At 40.3% G+C, this 18,529-nt stretch overlaps 1 protein-coding gene across 3 annotated transcripts in view; it reads left to right on the forward strand.

Moving 5' to 3' along the window:
- The window catches only part of col16a1 (collagen, type XVI, alpha 1), a 63,029-nt gene that overhangs the window by 12,585 nt on the left and 31,915 nt on the right, over nucleotides 1-18,529 (forward strand). For all 3 annotated transcript variants that reach the window (XM_034124812.1, XM_034124814.1, XM_034124813.1), the window contains exons 3-9: nucleotides 2,640-2,708; nucleotides 2,791-2,908; nucleotides 9,562-9,685; nucleotides 10,315-10,596; nucleotides 11,400-11,480; nucleotides 13,937-14,004; nucleotides 16,869-16,902. In XM_034124812.1, the coding sequence (XP_033980703.1) occupies nucleotides 2,640-2,708; nucleotides 2,791-2,908; nucleotides 9,562-9,685; nucleotides 10,315-10,596; nucleotides 11,400-11,480; nucleotides 13,937-14,004; nucleotides 16,869-16,902 (776 nt within the window). The remainder of the gene's footprint in view (nucleotides 1-2,639; nucleotides 2,709-2,790; nucleotides 2,909-9,561; nucleotides 9,686-10,314; nucleotides 10,597-11,399; nucleotides 11,481-13,936; nucleotides 14,005-16,868; nucleotides 16,903-18,529) is intronic.

Here is an 18,529-nt window from a genome sequence, read left to right on the forward strand (position 1 = left end):
ATGGGGCAGTGATGAAAAACAAAACAGAAAAGAAGCAGCAAAAATAAAAGGGTAAGAAGAGAGGAAAGGTAGATCTTACCATTTCTTGACTTCAAAGAAATACACCGGGAGATCTGAAGAAAAGCTCTTGGTGTTAATGTGTATGTTTCCCTTTTTTTCAAAGGCAGCAGAGTCTCTGTGAGGCTGCAGTGAATGCACTTTGTGCTGAGTCAGCAGATGTTTTAAGATGGACTAGTCAAGGTATAAATATTGTGTGTGTGGTGTGTGTGTGTGTGTGTGTGTGTGTGTGTGGTTGTGTGTGTGTGTGTGTGTGTGTGTGTGTGTGTGTGTGTGTGTTGTGTGTGTGTGTGTGTGTGTGTGTGTGTGTGTGTGTGTGTGTGTGTGTGTGTGTGTGTGGTGTGTGTGTGTGTGTGTGTGTGTGTGTGTGTGTGTGGTGTGTGTGTGGGTGTGTGTGTGTGTGTGTGTGTGTGTGTGTTGTGTGTGTGTGTGTGTGTGTGTGTGTGTGTGTGTGTGTGTGTGTGTGTGTGTGTGTGTGTGTGTGTGTGTGTGTGTGTGTGTGTTGTGTGTGTGTGGTGTGTGTGTGTGTGTGTGTGTGTGTGTGTGTGTGTGTGTGTGTGTGTGTGTGTGTGTGTGATACAAAGGATTGTAAGACAGAGAGTATCAGAGGGCTCAGAAGCCAGCGTGATACTTCCTGTACTCTCCCCTGTATCTGTTCAGGAGTCACATTCAATTTCTTTGACTTTTCATCTCTAGTTTTATCTCAGAGTACAACAACAGCACTGCTTGACATCTCTTTTGCACACCTTGAGTGTGCATGCAGACAGCAATAAGATAATAGCACACTGTGAGGCAGGCAGGCTCTAATGTGCTGCGCTTTGAAACACTCTTTGTGTTTTTAAGGCCTAGATGAGCTGAAGCTGCAGGGTGTCAATTGATGAACTTGATAAAAGGTGATGAAGCGCTGAATGTGATTTAATTATTTCTTGAGCCGAGCCTCCGTGAAATTAAATTCCAAACTCTTAATTAAAGTCAGTTGGGTCTTATTATTTAAGCTATTATATTAGGCTCGTTCGCCTCATTTTTTATGTGACTCTCAGTCTGGATAAAGTCAAATTGGGGTTGGAAACACAGACGTTGCATGCTGCGAGGCAACTCTGCATGCAGTGCACTCATCAAAAATATATTCTTAACAACTCAATCCATTTAGCTAGGAGAGACGAAAACATTACTTCTGTTTGAAGTGCACCATTATACTTAATGGCTAATAGGGCAGTCAAATTGACTCATCCTCACCTGCTAATTTCACTACAAAAACCAAAATAGGGTAGCAGGTGACAATACAAGGAGATTGCCTAAATGTTTCTTAATTTCTATTGTCGATATTGTAAATAATTTCCCCTAAATATCAAATATAGCCTGTTTTCTTTTTTAAATCAGAAATGTTAGAAGATAGACGGTCATATCCTGTGATGCGGTGCAGTCATCCCGGGAAGGCAGATAGCAGCAATAGTCACTTTTATTTTTCATTCAAACAATGAATGACCATCCAAAGCACAAATCCATAGTGACCTCCATGACCCAGTTCTTCCACTCTAACTTTTATGGTTTCGGAGAGGTGATTTAAAAAAAGGACACCAACCTTCACACTCAAGTGCACTTTAGATACAGAGAAAAGAGAGTCGCTCTTTTTATGTTCATATAGTGTCCATGGGGCAGTATTGAACGAGGTTAAATGAAAATACCTAACCTTCAACTTGAACAGAAAGCACACATTAGTGATTTAGAATATTACTGACAGCAACACAGTTTTATTTTTTGGCTAATGCGAACCACCACCTGCTTTCACATTCTCTGCAGTTCGAATAATAAAAAAAAACACCTTTTGAAAAACAGTGCCCTGTAGAATGTCTTGGCCCCAAAGAGATCAATTAACTGTGGATCAGAGTGATTCACAGGGTCCATGTCTACCTGAACAGCCCTGTTTTTTCTACACATCTCACATATCTCTGTGCTGAGGCAGGCCGCTCTGACAGGCAACAGTTTTCTCAGTAACCTCCCCTGACAGGGTGAGAACACATCCATCAAACGGATGCTACCACGACAGACAAGCTCTGTGCAAGACAACCTGTCAGCTGGGCTGTGTTCCTCTCTGCTTTGCCCTCATTTCATCTCGCTCTCTGCGTTTTACACTCTTGACTTTGTCACCCCCACCAACTCCCCTCTACTACTTTCTTCTGGATCAATATTTCTGTTGCTCTCAAATGTATCTAAAAAGTTGTCCGTTCTCTCGCACAAACTCAATGTCACACGGCAGTAAGAATGAAAGGTTGTATTTAAATGAACTCTCCGAAAGACTGATGCTTAAATAAGAATCAGAAGTCCTTTATTTGTGGGGAAATGTACATTCTTACAGCAAGGTGGATAGTGCATAATTAGTATAGTCAACATACAGTATATTATAAATACATTCAGCGGAAAGCCCATGTTAATACAAAAAAAATGCATACATACAGTACATACAGTAGTAAGACATTTTGTTCAATTGAGCACGATTTGAAGTACATTATCTTACAATTCACGCTACAATTTACTCTTGACAGTTTATTTGTTATTTCTGTGTTGTCTATTTGTCTCCACAGATGAACAATGCCCCTCCGTACAAGTGGAAGAGTGGAAGTTTCCTCAGACGACCAGGCAGAATATCACAGGTGACAAGACGAGTCCAAACAGACACATATCTTTCTCTGAGTTGTATTTACGTGGGTGCTGATACATTTAATTTGTTGTCAGGTTTCAATCTGGTGAGGCGCTTCTCCCTGCTCAAGAATAAAGATGTCAAGAGGATCCGCAACCCTCGAGGACCCACCATCCTGCGCCTGGGAAAGACTGCACTCCTCCAACCTACTGAGTGAGTCTGCAGTACAGACAAAGACATCTCACACCAACATGTTGTGTACCGCTTAAGGGAGTGAAATAAAGTGAATATCTGCTGGATTTTCAGCTTGCTACAAGGCAGCGTCAACAGGCTCTTTCTTTTCAAGTCTGAACAAAGAGAAAGGCAGAGAGTGTTCGGCTAAGCAGACTCTGAACTCTCACTCAACATGTCAGCGCTGTCCAATGGCTGATGTGTAAAAAGCAGATTCTTGGCAAACCATGCAGCAGAGGTCATTCTCTGATAGCTTTTCCAGAAACACCACTTTATTTCCTTCACCACTGACACTGGCTTGTAAAGCTCCACTCTAACAGCCTTTTGGTTTTCCGGTTGTGACCGCATACACTTACTGTAACTACTGTTCACATGAAATGTCTTCTTACGTGCTTGAGCACAAACTAGAAGTGATGCCCCAATTAGAAGCCATGATGCTAGTAAAGACATAAAAAGTTACAAGCCTATGATTTTAATAGCTGTAGAGCTTGTTCTTAACTTGTTTCTGGGCGAAGAGACCTGCGGCCATAAAATCCGGCAGAGCACGACTTCCTTGCACAACATGATTTTGCAGCTTGACATGGTGCAATTATGCTTTCCTGGGTTTTCAAGTTGTTATTACACAGCAGTTGGGTGTAAATTGTGTTTGGAATTGCGTGACAAGTGGTTATTAGGGTTATTTGCCGTCTGTATTTCAGTTTTTCCTTTTTCAGCTCTCGCAAATTATTGACAGTTTTCAGATGGAGGAGCTTCACAAATAAAGCCGTTTTTGCCAATTGGGTCAGCCCAGAGTATTTTATCACTCTGTCCAGCACAGTGAGCTCCACTTGCTTGAAGAGCCGATAAATCTGTCTACAAAACACTCTTTTTTTCGGTAGAGACATTGTGTTCTAAAAGTGTCACATACATTGTTTGTCACAGGCTTTGAGTCAACTTGTCCTTAGGAAAAGACGTGGGGAACACAAACAACTGTCACTTCTCAGGAAATCAGCATCTTTAGAGCCATAGAGGAGAATACAAGACGTTTTTGTTTTGCCTCTAACCATACAGAGAGAGGACAGGAACACCATTCTCTGGTTTGGGAGTAGGTTACGGTGCAGCGTTTACTGAAATGAGGATTCCATCGAGAGATCTGCTGTCAGTCCTCTCTGTAAAGAATGATACCTGGGTGACTTCTCTTTCACTCAGATGGAGAATAATCAATGTTAGCACATCAGCAATGCCTGTCGGCTGCCTTCAATTGTGCTTCTCATTATACGTAGAACTCGCTGTCTCTTATATGCGTTTCTCAAAATGACTAAACCGTATCGGGGGAGATTTCTCCTGAAGGAAAAGCAGAGAGGACTATTAATCCTCATCAGCTAGTATTAATATTCCCTTTCTGTCTTTATTTGCTTTTTAAACTTTGCCTTCTCAAATGGCTTTTTTCATGGAACGGTTTCACACTTTGAGAAAAGAAGAGTGGAGGCGGTGAACAGACGGGAGTTTGAAAGATGCAGTGAGGGAACAAGAGGGTTAAAGTTTTAAATCCAAGCAATAAGTGAATGCATCAGAACAAACCCTCAGGCTTGTTCCATGCCTTTCTTCTCTCAGTGATAATATGAGTGAGTGTGTTTCTTTTCAAATCTCTCTCTTTGTACAGTTTGTGTGCAGATGCAGCGCCTCATATGATATTTCCCCCCTACTGTATACTGTATATATTTCTGAAGCTGTACAGTATAAAAACATGGCTCCCATCCACCACTGACTCCCTATTACTCAAGCAGCTCTTTAATTAATCGTCACTGAGTTTGACTGAAGTGCGAGGCATGGTGTATAGTAATTGGAAAGCAGCGTTTTGCTTTGTATCAGAAGCTAATCCATTCAGCTAATCCAAGCTAACACAGATGAGTGACAGGCCGATGAAGCTACTCGTCTCTCGCTTTCTTTCAGTATTTTTCGCTGAGAGTGAAATGGGCACCATGTCACAGCTGGTCACATGAATTTTAATCTTAGCAAAATGTGATTTGATTGCTTCGGGCTTGTTGCTTTTTGTGCAGCTACAGTGAGTAGGAGAGAGGGCCGGCATTTCTGTGATATTATGGCTCGAGGCCAAGATATTTATGACAGAGTTCAAATGCAGTTGATAAATTATCACATTGCAAATATGGCACAATTTATTTACACTTTAAGCTTTTGACTGCTGTTCTTGTGAAGGAGTAGCCTAATAACCACTTCTGTAATTGTAATTTTTATTGAAAGCTCAACCCAAATATAACAGAGATGGCAAAGGTAAGAGTACGGTTCTCTTACCCAATCTCTTTGACCATGGAAGAATCATAAAAGAGTAAATATATATTAGGGATATAAATAAAATATAGTAATTGTGATCTTGTTTTTAGAAAGTGCTGAAGGCAGATTAGCGAAATTAGTCAATATGGAGACATCAGCAGAAGGTGGATAATTATTAGTCTACAACATTGATTGTGCCCAGAAGATGAACCCTAATGACTTTTAGCGTTACCCTGTTTTTTTTCCACTTCGTGTTTAGCTATTTAGCTAATTCTAGCATGCTAACATGCTTAACGAAGATGGGGGGTATGGTAAACATTTTACCTGCCAAGCATTAGCATTAAACAATGATATTTGTAACCAAATATGTTTATAATATACATCATCCAGATGTTCACATGTTCTTTACAGTATTAAAGTCATTCTTCATCTTATTCTATGCTATATGTATATCTTGTTTTCTTATTTTTCCATTTTATTTGCATTATTATGCTGCTTGCACTATTTTATTTATGTTTATATCTTAAAGGTAGGGTAGGTAAGAATGGAGAAACCAGCTTGAGTGGGCTAGAATTTGAAAGTACGCAGCAGAAAAAAGATCTGCCCCTTCCTTCAGACTTCCTTACAGAGCCCCTCCTCCAACACACACGAACGCGCACATGACCAATGAGGGCACGAGATAAGTTTGTGCACGAGATGGAAGGCTGACAGGCAGGTAGGCCATCCAGTTATTTAGCCGGGCCGGCTCAGATGATTGGTCGTGCTTTTTACAGCGCCACGGCTTCCACAGATGACATTTTTTTATGTATTTATTGTCAAAGCATTTAAAGGTGGGGTAGGTAATTTTGGAGAAACCAGCTTGAGTGCGCTAGAATTTGAAAATACACAACCGGAAAAAATCTGCCACTTCCTTACAGAGCCCCTCCTCCAACACACACGAACGCGCACACCAATGAGGGCACGAGATAAGTTTGTGCACAGATGGAAGGCTGACAGGCTTGATTGGTCGTGCTTTTTACAGCGCCACGGCTTCCACAGATGACATTTTTTAATGTATTTATTGTCAAAGCATTTAATATATTCATTGCTATCGGGATGTTAAGAGCATTCCATGGAATATAACAAAAAGTGTTTCTGAAATAAATTACATACCCCACCTTTAATGTATTCATTGCTATCGGGATGTTAAGAGCATTCCATGGAATAGAACAAAAAAACATTCTGAAGTGAATTACCTACCCCACCTTTAAGTATAGTCATCAGAATCATAACCAAAAAAAAATCCTTTATTTGTCCCAAAGCAGTAACATTTACTTTGTTACAGCAAACGTAGAGGGCAAATAAAGGGGGGAAAAGAGTAGACTAACTTATTAAATAAAAAGGCAAGCACACATTCCTAAAATAGAATCCAATAAGTACACATCCATGGTAAATAAATAAGCAGCAGCATAATTAAAAAGTTGTTGAAAAACCATATAAAAGTCATGAAGTAGTGTGTTGCATTGTTGGAGGAGCCTGGGACTTAAGAGCTTCATGACGAAACTATGCTGTTGCTGTTGACATACTGTATGCCAATAAAACCTTTAAATCTTCTCACTTTGAACATAAGAAGTTAGAATATAGATAGCATATTTGACCAAATGCCCCGTACATTGATTTTAAACGATTGAACTATATAATCAGCTGTACAGATTTCCCTTCTTTAAAGGATACGTTTTGACTGTAGTTTTCATATGTGCTGCTGTATGCACAGTCCGTTTTCTTCCAGTGTACATATTGTTTGGAATACAACAAATACAAGATAGCCATAGGGGAAAAATAGCGTGTAACAGCATTTGGCCAGTATAGCTTCTTTTATGTCTCTCCTAGTTGTTTGAAATTCCTTTCAGGGAGGAGTGTATAATTAATTCAGGGATAGAAACCCTCTCCACTGAAGGCAATTGATTTCAGCTCGGTTAGAATCCGGTACAAGGGTGCCTCCTATACACCTCTCTAGGTGATATTTCCATCTTAAACAGTGGATCTGCTTTTTCAACATTAGATTTCCTCTACCCCTGATCCCCTGCGTCTTTCTGGCTCACACCAACTTTTTTCTACCTCGCTTAAAAAAAAAAAGAAAGACTAGCAGAAGTAACTTTCTCTCAGAGTCAGGCGAGGCTAGATCTGAATCTGTCTGGCCCATACTGAGTGATTTATCTCCCCACTGCATGTCTGTGGAGATGTGTGTGTGTGTGTGTGTGTGTGTTTGTTTGTGTGTCTGTGGGGTGTAAGTGTTTTTTATTTCAGGACTCTCAATGTAAAAGGCCATGGTGAGGTACTTCCAACTTTAAAGTCAACAGTTTGAGAGTGGTTTTGTGCCCTGCAGCTTATGTCACTAATCAACAGCAATGCAATTCCACTCTTTAAATTGTTTTCTTTTTCTTTCTCTTTCCATCTCTTTTTCTTGCCCACACTCTCTCTTTCCTTTTTCAAATGACCAACTGAGAATCCGTTGATTAAGTCTCATAGATTTTAATATTTTACGCAGCATTTATTCGTCCCTCTCGCCTCTCTTTGTCTGTCTTTCTTTCTCTCTCTCTCTCTCTGCGGGTCTCCAGGTTGGACGTCTTTTTCTTCCTCACATTTTTTCTCCCACTCATCCTCTCTTTGTTTTTGACGTCCTGTAGTTGGCTGTTTTCCCTTGGATCATCCCTTAGTCATAAATCACTGTCACCCCACTTCTAGAAGCGGGAAACCAGCTGCCAGCATCAACAATTCAGTGTGTGTGTGTGCCCGTGTGTGTCTGTGTGTGCAAAGAGAGTGAAAGAGGGAGAGAAATGGAGAGAATATTTCAAAGTGCTCACCATCTCAGTGAGCATGCATTTCACTGGGCTTGTTTGTGGACCCTTCATCTCTCAATACATCTACACACATCCATGCAGTGAATATTCTGCTACGTGCATACTCGTGTGCTTAGATGCCCTTGACCAAAACTGAGGGATGAGGCTCGCTGGACTGTATCTGATATGAACATTATTGCTGGCTGGAGGTAACACACAGCTCTGCATTGTATTGTAGTGCCGGCTGTGGCCACACAAAATATGAGGAGAAAAGCAAAAAAGGACAGAAATAAGGAAACAAAAAATCCGTAGAATATAAACATGCTCACACGGGAAACAAACGTTGTCATTGTGCTCACAAGGTCGTCAAAGATATGTGAAATCAGAAGTTTTATTTCTTAATTCGTCATAAACTTAATTGCATGTGATGTTAGCTCCCTGGCTAACTGCCTTTATGTCAAGCTAGATTGATTGTTGTTATTGTCCCAGAGTCAAATTAGTATTCATAGCTTGCATATGTTCATGTCTTAATTGAACAATGTACAAATACACGTGTATACCTGGGCACTGACACACGTGCATATATATATATATATATAGTTTTACTCCAACATGCATGCCTGTTGCACCTGTATACACACATCCAATACAGTCAATTATACAGTCAATTGTACTACATTCTTAAAGTGACATGTCTGGCATTGTTGATATACTGTACATCATTATCATCATTCATGGGATTTTATTTAGCGTTGGTACTTCAGATGCTGGTCTCTTTTGTAGGTCCGTTTTCTTCCTAAACTGTTTAAATGCCAAATGAAAATGAATATTCCGCTAATATTCCTGTTTACATGCAGTCGTGCGTACACCCATTGACGTTTTTCATCAGTGTCAGGCTTGTTCAAACATGTAAACACTGCCTCCTTAATTCATTCCATCTACCACTTTCTTTAAAAGGTCTACTTGCAATATTTTTGCATCTCCACAAAAACAAGTGTTTCATAATGTTAAAAAGTAGGTCCATTTCTCCTTACAACCAGAATGTGGGCTTTTCTTTTAGGCTTGCATCAGAACCTCAGCCTCGGAGCTAGGTTGGCTAGTACAATGCACAAAGATGGTCATAAACAGGCAAGAGGTGGTGTGTCACTAATCACCCTGACATCTCCCAAAAACACTGTATTAGAAGACATAATATTGGCATGTCCAACACGTCTTAAAGGGAAAATTGCTACATTTTGTATAAAGCCTTAGTTCAATAATTCAAGCGAAATACAAATGACCTGTATCCGATGTGAGATATCGTCATAATTACAATAATAGTGGAATATTAGTAGGAATTCAAATGTAGTCAATAATATCTCCACTGTATTAACACTCGATGCTCTCAGATTGTAACACAGGCTTGATATTATCATTTACAATCTTCAAGCCCATGCCAAGATAACCCTGATGACCACATCTGAGGCAACCCATAAACCTTTCTGTGATTATTTTCACTGTCTGGAGGACTGACACGTCCCTGACTTCTGATCTTCTGTCTCTCAGTCAGGTGTTTCCACATGGCCTGCCTGAGGAGTTCACCCTCATCTTCACCCTGGCGTTAAAGAGGGCTGCCCTGGGAGACACCATCTACCTCTTCCAGATCTCTGATCAGCAGGGATACCCACAGGTGCACCCCCCCCCCCCAACCTCATATTCCTTTGCCCTCTTCCTCCATCTCTAACCATTCATCAATCCTTTTGTCTACTCATTCTTCCTGTCTCTCATCTCTCTTTTGCATAGTCATCCACTTTCCCCTTCGATTTCTTCTCTCTCGTGACACCTTTTCAATTCTCTCCCCCTTTCATACCCTGCGTCTTTTGTCCTCTCTTTATTCTTCATCCGAGTCCCCATCTGACTGGCTCCCCCGTCCCTCCGTCGCTCCTCCCTCCATCATCTTCTGCTCTCATTCATTCACCTTCATTGTTATTCATACGTGTTCCATGATGAAGCACTGGAGTCCCTCAGAGTCCCCATAATCACTGAGAGTCTGAGGCCAGATTGAAATACTCAATGTGTATGATGGATGAAGGCCAGGTCTCCTCATTAGGAGTGATCGATCGGCTGTACTGCATGCATGTGTAATTAATATGTCTTCCCTTTTACTTCATCTCTGTTACTGTGTTCTACAGCTTTGTTGGCTGGTAGCAGCTTTTAATTATCACTCTTTTATGGGAGCAACATCTTAAGATAGAGTTCAATTCTATTATGCATTATCATATTGTTTGGTGTTTAATTAGCGCTTGTGTCAAACCCCAGTTCTCTGTAGACCTCAACGGACCCGATGGCACCCTGTCCCTGCGCTCCAGGGGGGTAGACCCCACAGCTGACCAGGTGAGCTGCGTGTTCACCGGGGAGGGAGTGGAGGCCCTGATGGACTTGAGCTGGCACAAGGTGGCTCTCAGCGTGCAACATGGAGCCGCTTCCCTGCATGTGGATTGCCACTCCATTGAGACCAAACCCATGGAGCCCCGCGGGGTCCTGCCCACCGACGGACACACGCTGCTGGGCCTTCGGGCTTCAGATGCTAGGCCTGTGCAGGTACGACTCTGTGGAGAAAGAAAATACTGGAAATGCAAGGAGATTTTGTGCGGGCTTCTGGTAAAATATTCCGTGCATGTCTGCCCTATCTTTGCTATTGAAGAGTTTTGAACAAGATTAAGCTCTACAATGTAAATGTCATCTAAACTTGCTTTTTGAAAGTGCGGTGACCTTTAGTCCCTCTCTGTTCGAAGAGCAAACGGTTACTTATCTGCTTCAGAAGTGTTTTGAATGAACAAAATGCCCTTATTGGGACCTCTGCCATAGAGCATGGTGTGGCAGTGCTTTGTTGCATTAGGTAATCCACTTTAGCTATGGCATTAAGTATTTAACAAACCAGGCTTTTTCTGAATCTCCCTGTTTCCAGCAGGAAGGACAGAATGAAATACTTTTAGTAAACAAACCTCCCATAAAAGCCGTTAAATTATTTGTCTATGTGTGTGCATTTTGAGACCATAGGCTATGGCCCTGAGGTGCTTTTTGCTTCGAGGCAATCTCTTTCACTCCTGATTAAAAAAAGTGAGCATACTACGTGGGAGAATGGACCTATAGCTAAGGCTATTAACACTGAATTGATTCGGTAACCCAGGCACTTGTGTTAAAACCTACAAACACACTGACACGCTTAGACTTCTAGACAAAGGGCTTTCCTAATACTTTATATAAACGAGAAATTAATTGGCTCTCAGCCTTGTTTACTACCTAATCCAAACTTTATTTACATTATTAGACAAACAAAACAGAGGAATTATGGAGGGTTAAATGTGTGCTTAATATATATTTTTTCTGCCTCTCTTTCCTAGATGGACATTCAGCAGGTGGTGCTGTATTGTGACCCCTCCCTCGCCCTTCAGGAGGCCTGCTGTGAGATCCCTGGAGCACGGGTGAGACTGGCAACCCTAACTCATGATAAAGAAACAATGGATTCGTGTGGAGTCGAGAGTATAAAATATGCTCTAGTCTATTTCCTGCATCGTCAGTACTAACAGTAATAACAGTACTGTTAAACCTGGAATTCAATGGGAAACCTTTTTGAGAATTCATTTGGGGGATCTTTTTTTCATTTGGGAACAATTTAGATGAACAGGTAGGTTTATCTTGAAGAGTAAAAAGTCAAGCTTGCATATAATATAAATGAAATCCATTTCAATCTGATGTTTCTCAACAAGGCTCTTGACGATCTTATGCCGTTTCAAAATGTTGGCCCTTTACCAGCCCAAACTATTGGTCTAACCCCAGTGTTTACACATGGTTAAGGTGGGGTATGAGCATGGCGCAACATCATCAGTAGAAAATATTTTGCTGTGGCTTTAAAATAGTTTATTTATAGGTTTAAGGCTTACACAAATCTTAGCTTCAGGCAACAGGCTCCTGCCACTCTGTTTGGATACATTTGAAGCAATTTCTTCCCTCAGTGAAGCCTAATCTAGTTATGATATAGTTGCTGGAAGGTATCTGTGCAACAGCTGCTGCAAAAAGCTGAGTGTGAGTTTTTAAAATGAATCATAAACAATCATATCATAAACTTTGAATTTGCTCTGGAGGTTTATTCTTTCTAATCAGAAAAATGTTGTCTTCATAATGCTTTAGGCTCAATTGTTTTCCTATAACTAATTTTAGTTTTTAACTACAACTTTTCGATATGCAGGGAGAGCCCATTTGTGTTTACCACCATTTTTTGAATTAGGTTTCCACCAAAGCTGCCTTTTGTTTGTTAATAATATATTCTCTGAGGCTTTGTTTTACTGAGAGTATTAGGAATACACATTGGCTGGGGCTTAGAGTAATTCCATTGTGTGCTATTATGTCACATCAACTGCTAATATGTTTGTACTCCAAAAGTGTGACCAAAGCCTAATTATAAGTATGACTTGCTCTTTTCTCGACCCACCAATATAAAATGTTCTACCTGTTTCTCTATGTATTTTCTTTGTATATGTCTTTGTTTTCCCTATCTTCATTTTCTCTTGATGTGTATTTTTGTGCAGTTATTGTTTGCGGGCTTCAGAGAACTAGAAAAGTGATTCATTGGACCACAATGCAGCATTTTTCTGTTAGACAGACAGAAACAGAGCATGTGATTGTTCAGGTATGGAAAGAATAGCAAACAGCCAGTTATTGGGATTTATTTTTAAGCTGGAGGTATTTTTGTGCTCAGCCAACTTTTTGTCAGAATTCTCCAGGGCGTCTGTGCTTGCGTGTTTGTGTGCACCCGTTCGTGTCTTTTTTATTACCAAATGAATTTTTCAGAGGGATACAAAAAGGGTGAGAAGTTCCCAAAGAAGTTTGAAACTGTTGTCTTACGGAAGAAGAACTGAATGCTGAATACTTTTTGATTAGATGGTTTAACGAAATAAATCTTTTCCAAGCTGTGTTTAAGTTTGAAAATGAAAAATGGAAGAGCATGGATGCACATATTAAGGCACTCAGCCGCATGCTCACCCCCCCATGAAGTGTGTAGCGTCTTGTATCACAAAGGAAAGAGATACAAGTGCTGGGTTTTAATTGCATTGCTATTGACTTCATGGGCTTGCTGCTACATTGCATAGCATACATAACATGGTACACAGGTGTGCCATTTGGTTCTATTAAACATATAGTAGATTCAGATGGGATAATTGTGAATTATGTTTATGTTATATGCTTAGATAAAAACATGTACTTAAAATAATTGTTGGATAATATTGCCTGTGTGTCTATAATTGTGGTTCCATAAGCAGTAGCTGTTTTCTTGTGATATATATTCTACAATGCTGTAAAAACATCCTTTGCCAACAAATGTATGAACTGAAGTTTCTCGCCAAAAACTACAAGTTACAAGACTGCATTGAACACATCATGATAAGGCCTACAGATTTTTACGTAATAGAGGTAAATGCACCATAGAAACTCCGTTCACCAGATGCTAACTGCTAATGTAAGCTAGCTTTCCTGACGATTTTAATAACACATGTGGTGTTTCACAATGGAATATTATCAGTATAACAATAGGGTGTGCTCCGTTGACGCGTGTTTGGGGCGTTACACATTTTCTATCATCCCCGGAAAGAGTTGAGAAACCGTTAGTGTCGAACCCAAACGGTAAAACAGTCAAACAGCACCCGTGCCCGTGGTAACTGGAGAAATTAAATTAGCACAACAATGCTAGTACCCTAATGTGCGCAACTGTACTCTTGAGTGTGCGTGGATGATGGTCTTCTTTAATAATAACAACAGTACATGTCTTTGTGAGAAGTGCATAAGTGGGTTTTAATAATACATTTCCTCTTAAGAACAGTTTGAAAATGAGGTTCAATTATCTTGTTCCCGGTCTTAAAATATGTTTATTGTTTGTTTGCAGTGCCCAACAGATGCTCCCAAGAGCCGCCGTGCTGCTGAAAACGACCTGTTGGAAAACACTTTTAACCAGGTAAATGCACACAAAGAAACACACTTGAACAATGAAAAACATATGTAGTCGCACACACATTCATAACAATACAAACACAATTAAACGTTATACAGTGACATACATTGAAAATACACTTCTTATGCTTTAGTTATTTTGAAATCAATGCCAAGCACTTATATCCGGTAACAAGTTGAGAGGAATTGTTATTGAATCTTCCGTAAATGATCACACCATCAGGCACAGACATAATAAATCCAGACACGAACAAGAACTTGGCCTCAAACTGCTGTTCTTCAGACAGTTTGACTTGTTTTAGATCCTCCTGCTGGGAGACCAACACTGGCCTGAAGGACTTTTACCAAATAGCTTTGTTCTGCTTTGAAACTCTACCCTGGAAAACATGTTTTTTTACTATTCTGCAAGTACTTTTATGTGACTTCCCATCATTTCAATCTGCTGTCAGCTATCATTTAAAATATCTGTGGGCTGTGTCGAATAAGAAATAGAGCCTTATGCAACAGAGTTAGTTTTTCAACACATTTCCATGGTATTTTATAGCTTCTTAAATTCTGCGTGATACATTTGTGTAAAAACATTTGATACATTTGTTCAATGCAATATATATCTATATATATGTATTTGTGGATACCAAATTATTTTGGTATCCACAGTTACAAAAACGTAGGCATTACATTTCTCTCTATGTTTTACTCTCTCACACCTGTCATCATTCCTCTCTTTTTCCTCCGCCATAAGTTGCTTGTATTAGGATGTTAAGTACTTTATAGTTCAGTATTCCATGCCTAGTTATATTACCACCATCTTCCTCAAAGATCAGTAAAGCAGCCCAGACAAATTTCTGTCCTCATTTCCTATTTTCTTTAGCGGTGCCGTTTCTTTTTCTCTTTTGCCCTATTTCTCAACGTGCTCCTACATGCACAGACTAACTTGAGGAGTTTCTATTTTTATCTGTTAGCTTCGTACACGGTAAATGATCAATGTAAGCCAAGATTCCAGCGTGCAGGCCAGATGTCCCTGAGCCATAGCACCGCTTTTATTAAGCTAAGTCTCACTGAGTGACATTCCACATACTCAACTTTGAGCACGTGGAATGTCCTGTGTTCTGAATGCGGAAAAAGTGATGTACATAATTTACAGGGTAAACTGGGGTCAGCAATTGGTGAATTTACATTTCTGATCTGTCAAATTGCCTTGTACAATGTTACTCAAGTCAGTTTAGGTTGGGTCTTGAGACTAATTTATGTAAGCAAATTAGCATATTTCCCCAAATGACTTCTACTTTAAAGCTGGCGAAGAAATATTCATGCATATTCGGTCACAGCTGGTTCTAGCTATTCATTCAAATTACATGATGCTTATTCAAGGTGCAGTATTTAAGCCAAGACAAGCTTTTTAAGTTTGCACCATCCCATCAAACTCTTCATTATATGCCATGGTTTGAACAAGGTTTGCCTGCTCAACGTTGCTTTGTAATAACTGCCCCCTCAAGCTGATCATAGAGCATTATGGGATTAATTTTCTTATTGGACATATATAGCAAACCGCCTGTTCTGGTGATGTCAAACAATCTCTTTTTCGTTTACTCCTGGAACCAGGTTTGTGTGTTTGGGTCACAGCAGTAACCTCCTTGCTGAGGTTTGATGACACATCTCACCCACACTGTTTCTACCCTTCCAGGATTGTAAAACAATTTTTCTTGCTTTCAGCCCAGCTCCTAGCTTAAAGGTCATCTTCTCCTCAGAGGACCCACAGGCTTATTTGTGTCTTCTATCCCTGTTCTCAGTGTGTTTCTACTTCAGTTTTTATGTTGAGGTCTTGTTGTTTTTCCCCTTCTAACTTGCTGCCTTGAACAATTTGTTTCCGTTCAGCTTTCCAGTCCTTCCTCCATGTTTCTTCATGTTTCTTTTTTTTCCTTGTCTGATTTGTGAGTCTGTGCACAGCAGGGTCCATCTTTTCATTGCCTTTGGGCTCATGGATAAACTGCTTCTCTCTCTGCTCATCTGCTTCCATCGCTTTATTTCACTGAGAATAAAGGAACACTGTTAATGACCCGTGTTTGAAACCAATATGCTCTTTGTTTCTCCTCTCTTTGTTGTGTATCTGATGCAATTAAATGTAATGGAAACAGGGACGCACCGCACATGCAACAGGAGGTGAACATGCTGCTTATGCGAAATATGTCATATGATGTTGATTATGTGTAGACTTTCAAGTGCAACAGCTGCCATTCCTGGAAACATCTTCAAGATATTACTACATTACATTACATGTTACTTGTTAGACGCTTTTATCCAAAGCGACTTACACACTCAATACTGTGGACAATCCCCACAGGAGCAATTTGGGGTGAAGTGTCTTGCCCAGGGACACAACGACATGCTGACTGCAGTGGGGTTTGAACCTGTGCTCGCCTGATCCGAACACTATACTACTATTAGCTATAAGTAAATTGATTTCTTGAAACAATTTAGGGAAGAATTAGGGCTGAAAGAATAAGTAGGTTACAGTGCTGCCAAAATAGGGAACACCAGACTAGATAATATTTCTGTGAATGCTCATCAAAGGTACTGAATAGGGTTTTGGCCATGGACCTGTCAACACTAGGGACTAAACATAGACAGAAACTATTTCCGACCAATCTGATGCCAATAGTGGTAGTTCAATTGAGGTCATGTTCATCATGATGTGAAAAATGAAAGGTCTGACATTTTCTTTCTTTCTCGCCATTTTCCCCTCTCTCTCTCCTCTCTCTCTCCTCTCTTCTCTCTCTCTTCTCTCTCTCTCTCTCTATCTCTCTCTCTCTTCCTCCTCCTTATCTCCTCTCTCTCTTCTCGGTCTCTCTCTATCTCTCATCTCTCTCGGACATTTTTGCAACAAAGGATCTTGCCGATAAAGTAAGCCTCACAATCCACACACACTTGATTTTTACAGTATTGCATTTCTAATGAGACATGCGAGATAGCACATAACCTCGACCCAGGAAGATGCCCCAAAGCAAGCCTCAAGCTCCCACAGTCCATACTTGGCACGTTCAGTTGAATTAGAGACTCCAGAAGTGTAGGAGACGTGTGAAATTTAAATAGGAAGTACACATGGGATTGTGTGTTGTACATAAGGGATTGATAAAAGCATTAGTCCATCTCTATTTCCTCCTTCCTCCTTCGCATATACGCAGCTTGCCGAGTGACAGAAGACTGATTTACACCTCATTATGTTCCGGGTCTCAGTTGGGAGTTGCTGCTGCCTATTCATTTTGTCATTCACCTACAATAGGCATGTTTTGTTCACAAATAGAATACAAAACTCTAGACGCTTCATTATGTTGCTCCTGTGTGTGCTTACTTATGCAGCTGTCCACATCCCTTAACTTCCTCCAATGTAGGTTATTACCTGGGTTGGAGCGCACAGCTTGCTTCACCACTGGGGGCAAACGCATGCAAAGTGACTTTCATTCTGTTCTGTGGATTTCATTTGGTCATATTACACAGGTGACAGGATTTTCCAGGGTACAAATAGGCGAATTGCCCATAGGAATGCATTGACACTAAAACCTGATATAATGCCCTGCGACTCAACTGCCGACAAAGATGTCGAGAAAGCTTTTTTATTAATGGGATTATGCTAATAAATGGTCTGAATAACGGATAGATATGGCTTTTCCTGCACAATCCTAATGCTCAGTCAGAAACCAATTAGAATTCTGGTGTTCATGGCATGCTGCTTCAGCTGTTCCTCTATAGCTTGTTACTACATCAATTACTTCCTGCTCTGGTTTTATATTTTCATGAATGTGCAAGGTGTGGTCCTTGTTCTATCAAGTCCAGGCAGATAGAAAGACGATGCCAAAAAATGAGCCCTTTGGGATGTTTAAGACCAAAAAAAACATGGCTTACTGACAGGATGATGGTGCCAAAAGATCCTTTGAGATGTTTAATCTAATACATGAGCAAAGTGTTGGCATGCATAATGTAACGAGATCCTGTGTATTGGGATGCTGGATGTCAAAAAGTGAGTCTATTTATTTGGATGTTAAATACCTAAATAAGGCACTCTACCAGGATGCCAATTATACAGTTTTGCACTCGAAGCTGCACGAATCAATATTTATATATAACCAATGGATGAAATGGCTATGCGGAACATTAAAATAATTGCTGGTGATGACTAACAGAAGTTTCCCTCGACTTTACAGAGTGCTAAAGCAACTAGAGCGCACATAATAGATACATGTGGATTGTTACCCATTCTCTAGAGTCTGTGAATTGTACTGCCAACAATATGTTAATATTCATAAAGACAACCAATTCATTTGAAACTTTCACTTAGTGCCATGAGTTTAAAAGAGCACAGAAGAATGTTTACTGTGAAAAACAACTTAAATGCTGCTTCTAAAAACCAAACACAGTTTTACCCAAGACACATGAAACCGATAAGAGATGCATACGAAGAGAGGTGTATCTCCTAGGATGGAGACTCAGATCCAAGACATCTACAAAGAGGCACCAACAGCCAGGGGAGAGA

This window comes from Trematomus bernacchii, unplaced genomic scaffold (genome assembly GCF_902827165.1).
Source record: "Trematomus bernacchii unplaced genomic scaffold, fTreBer1.1, whole genome shotgun sequence".
Lineage (NCBI taxonomy): Eukaryota > Metazoa > Chordata > Actinopteri > Perciformes > Nototheniidae > Trematomus > Trematomus bernacchii.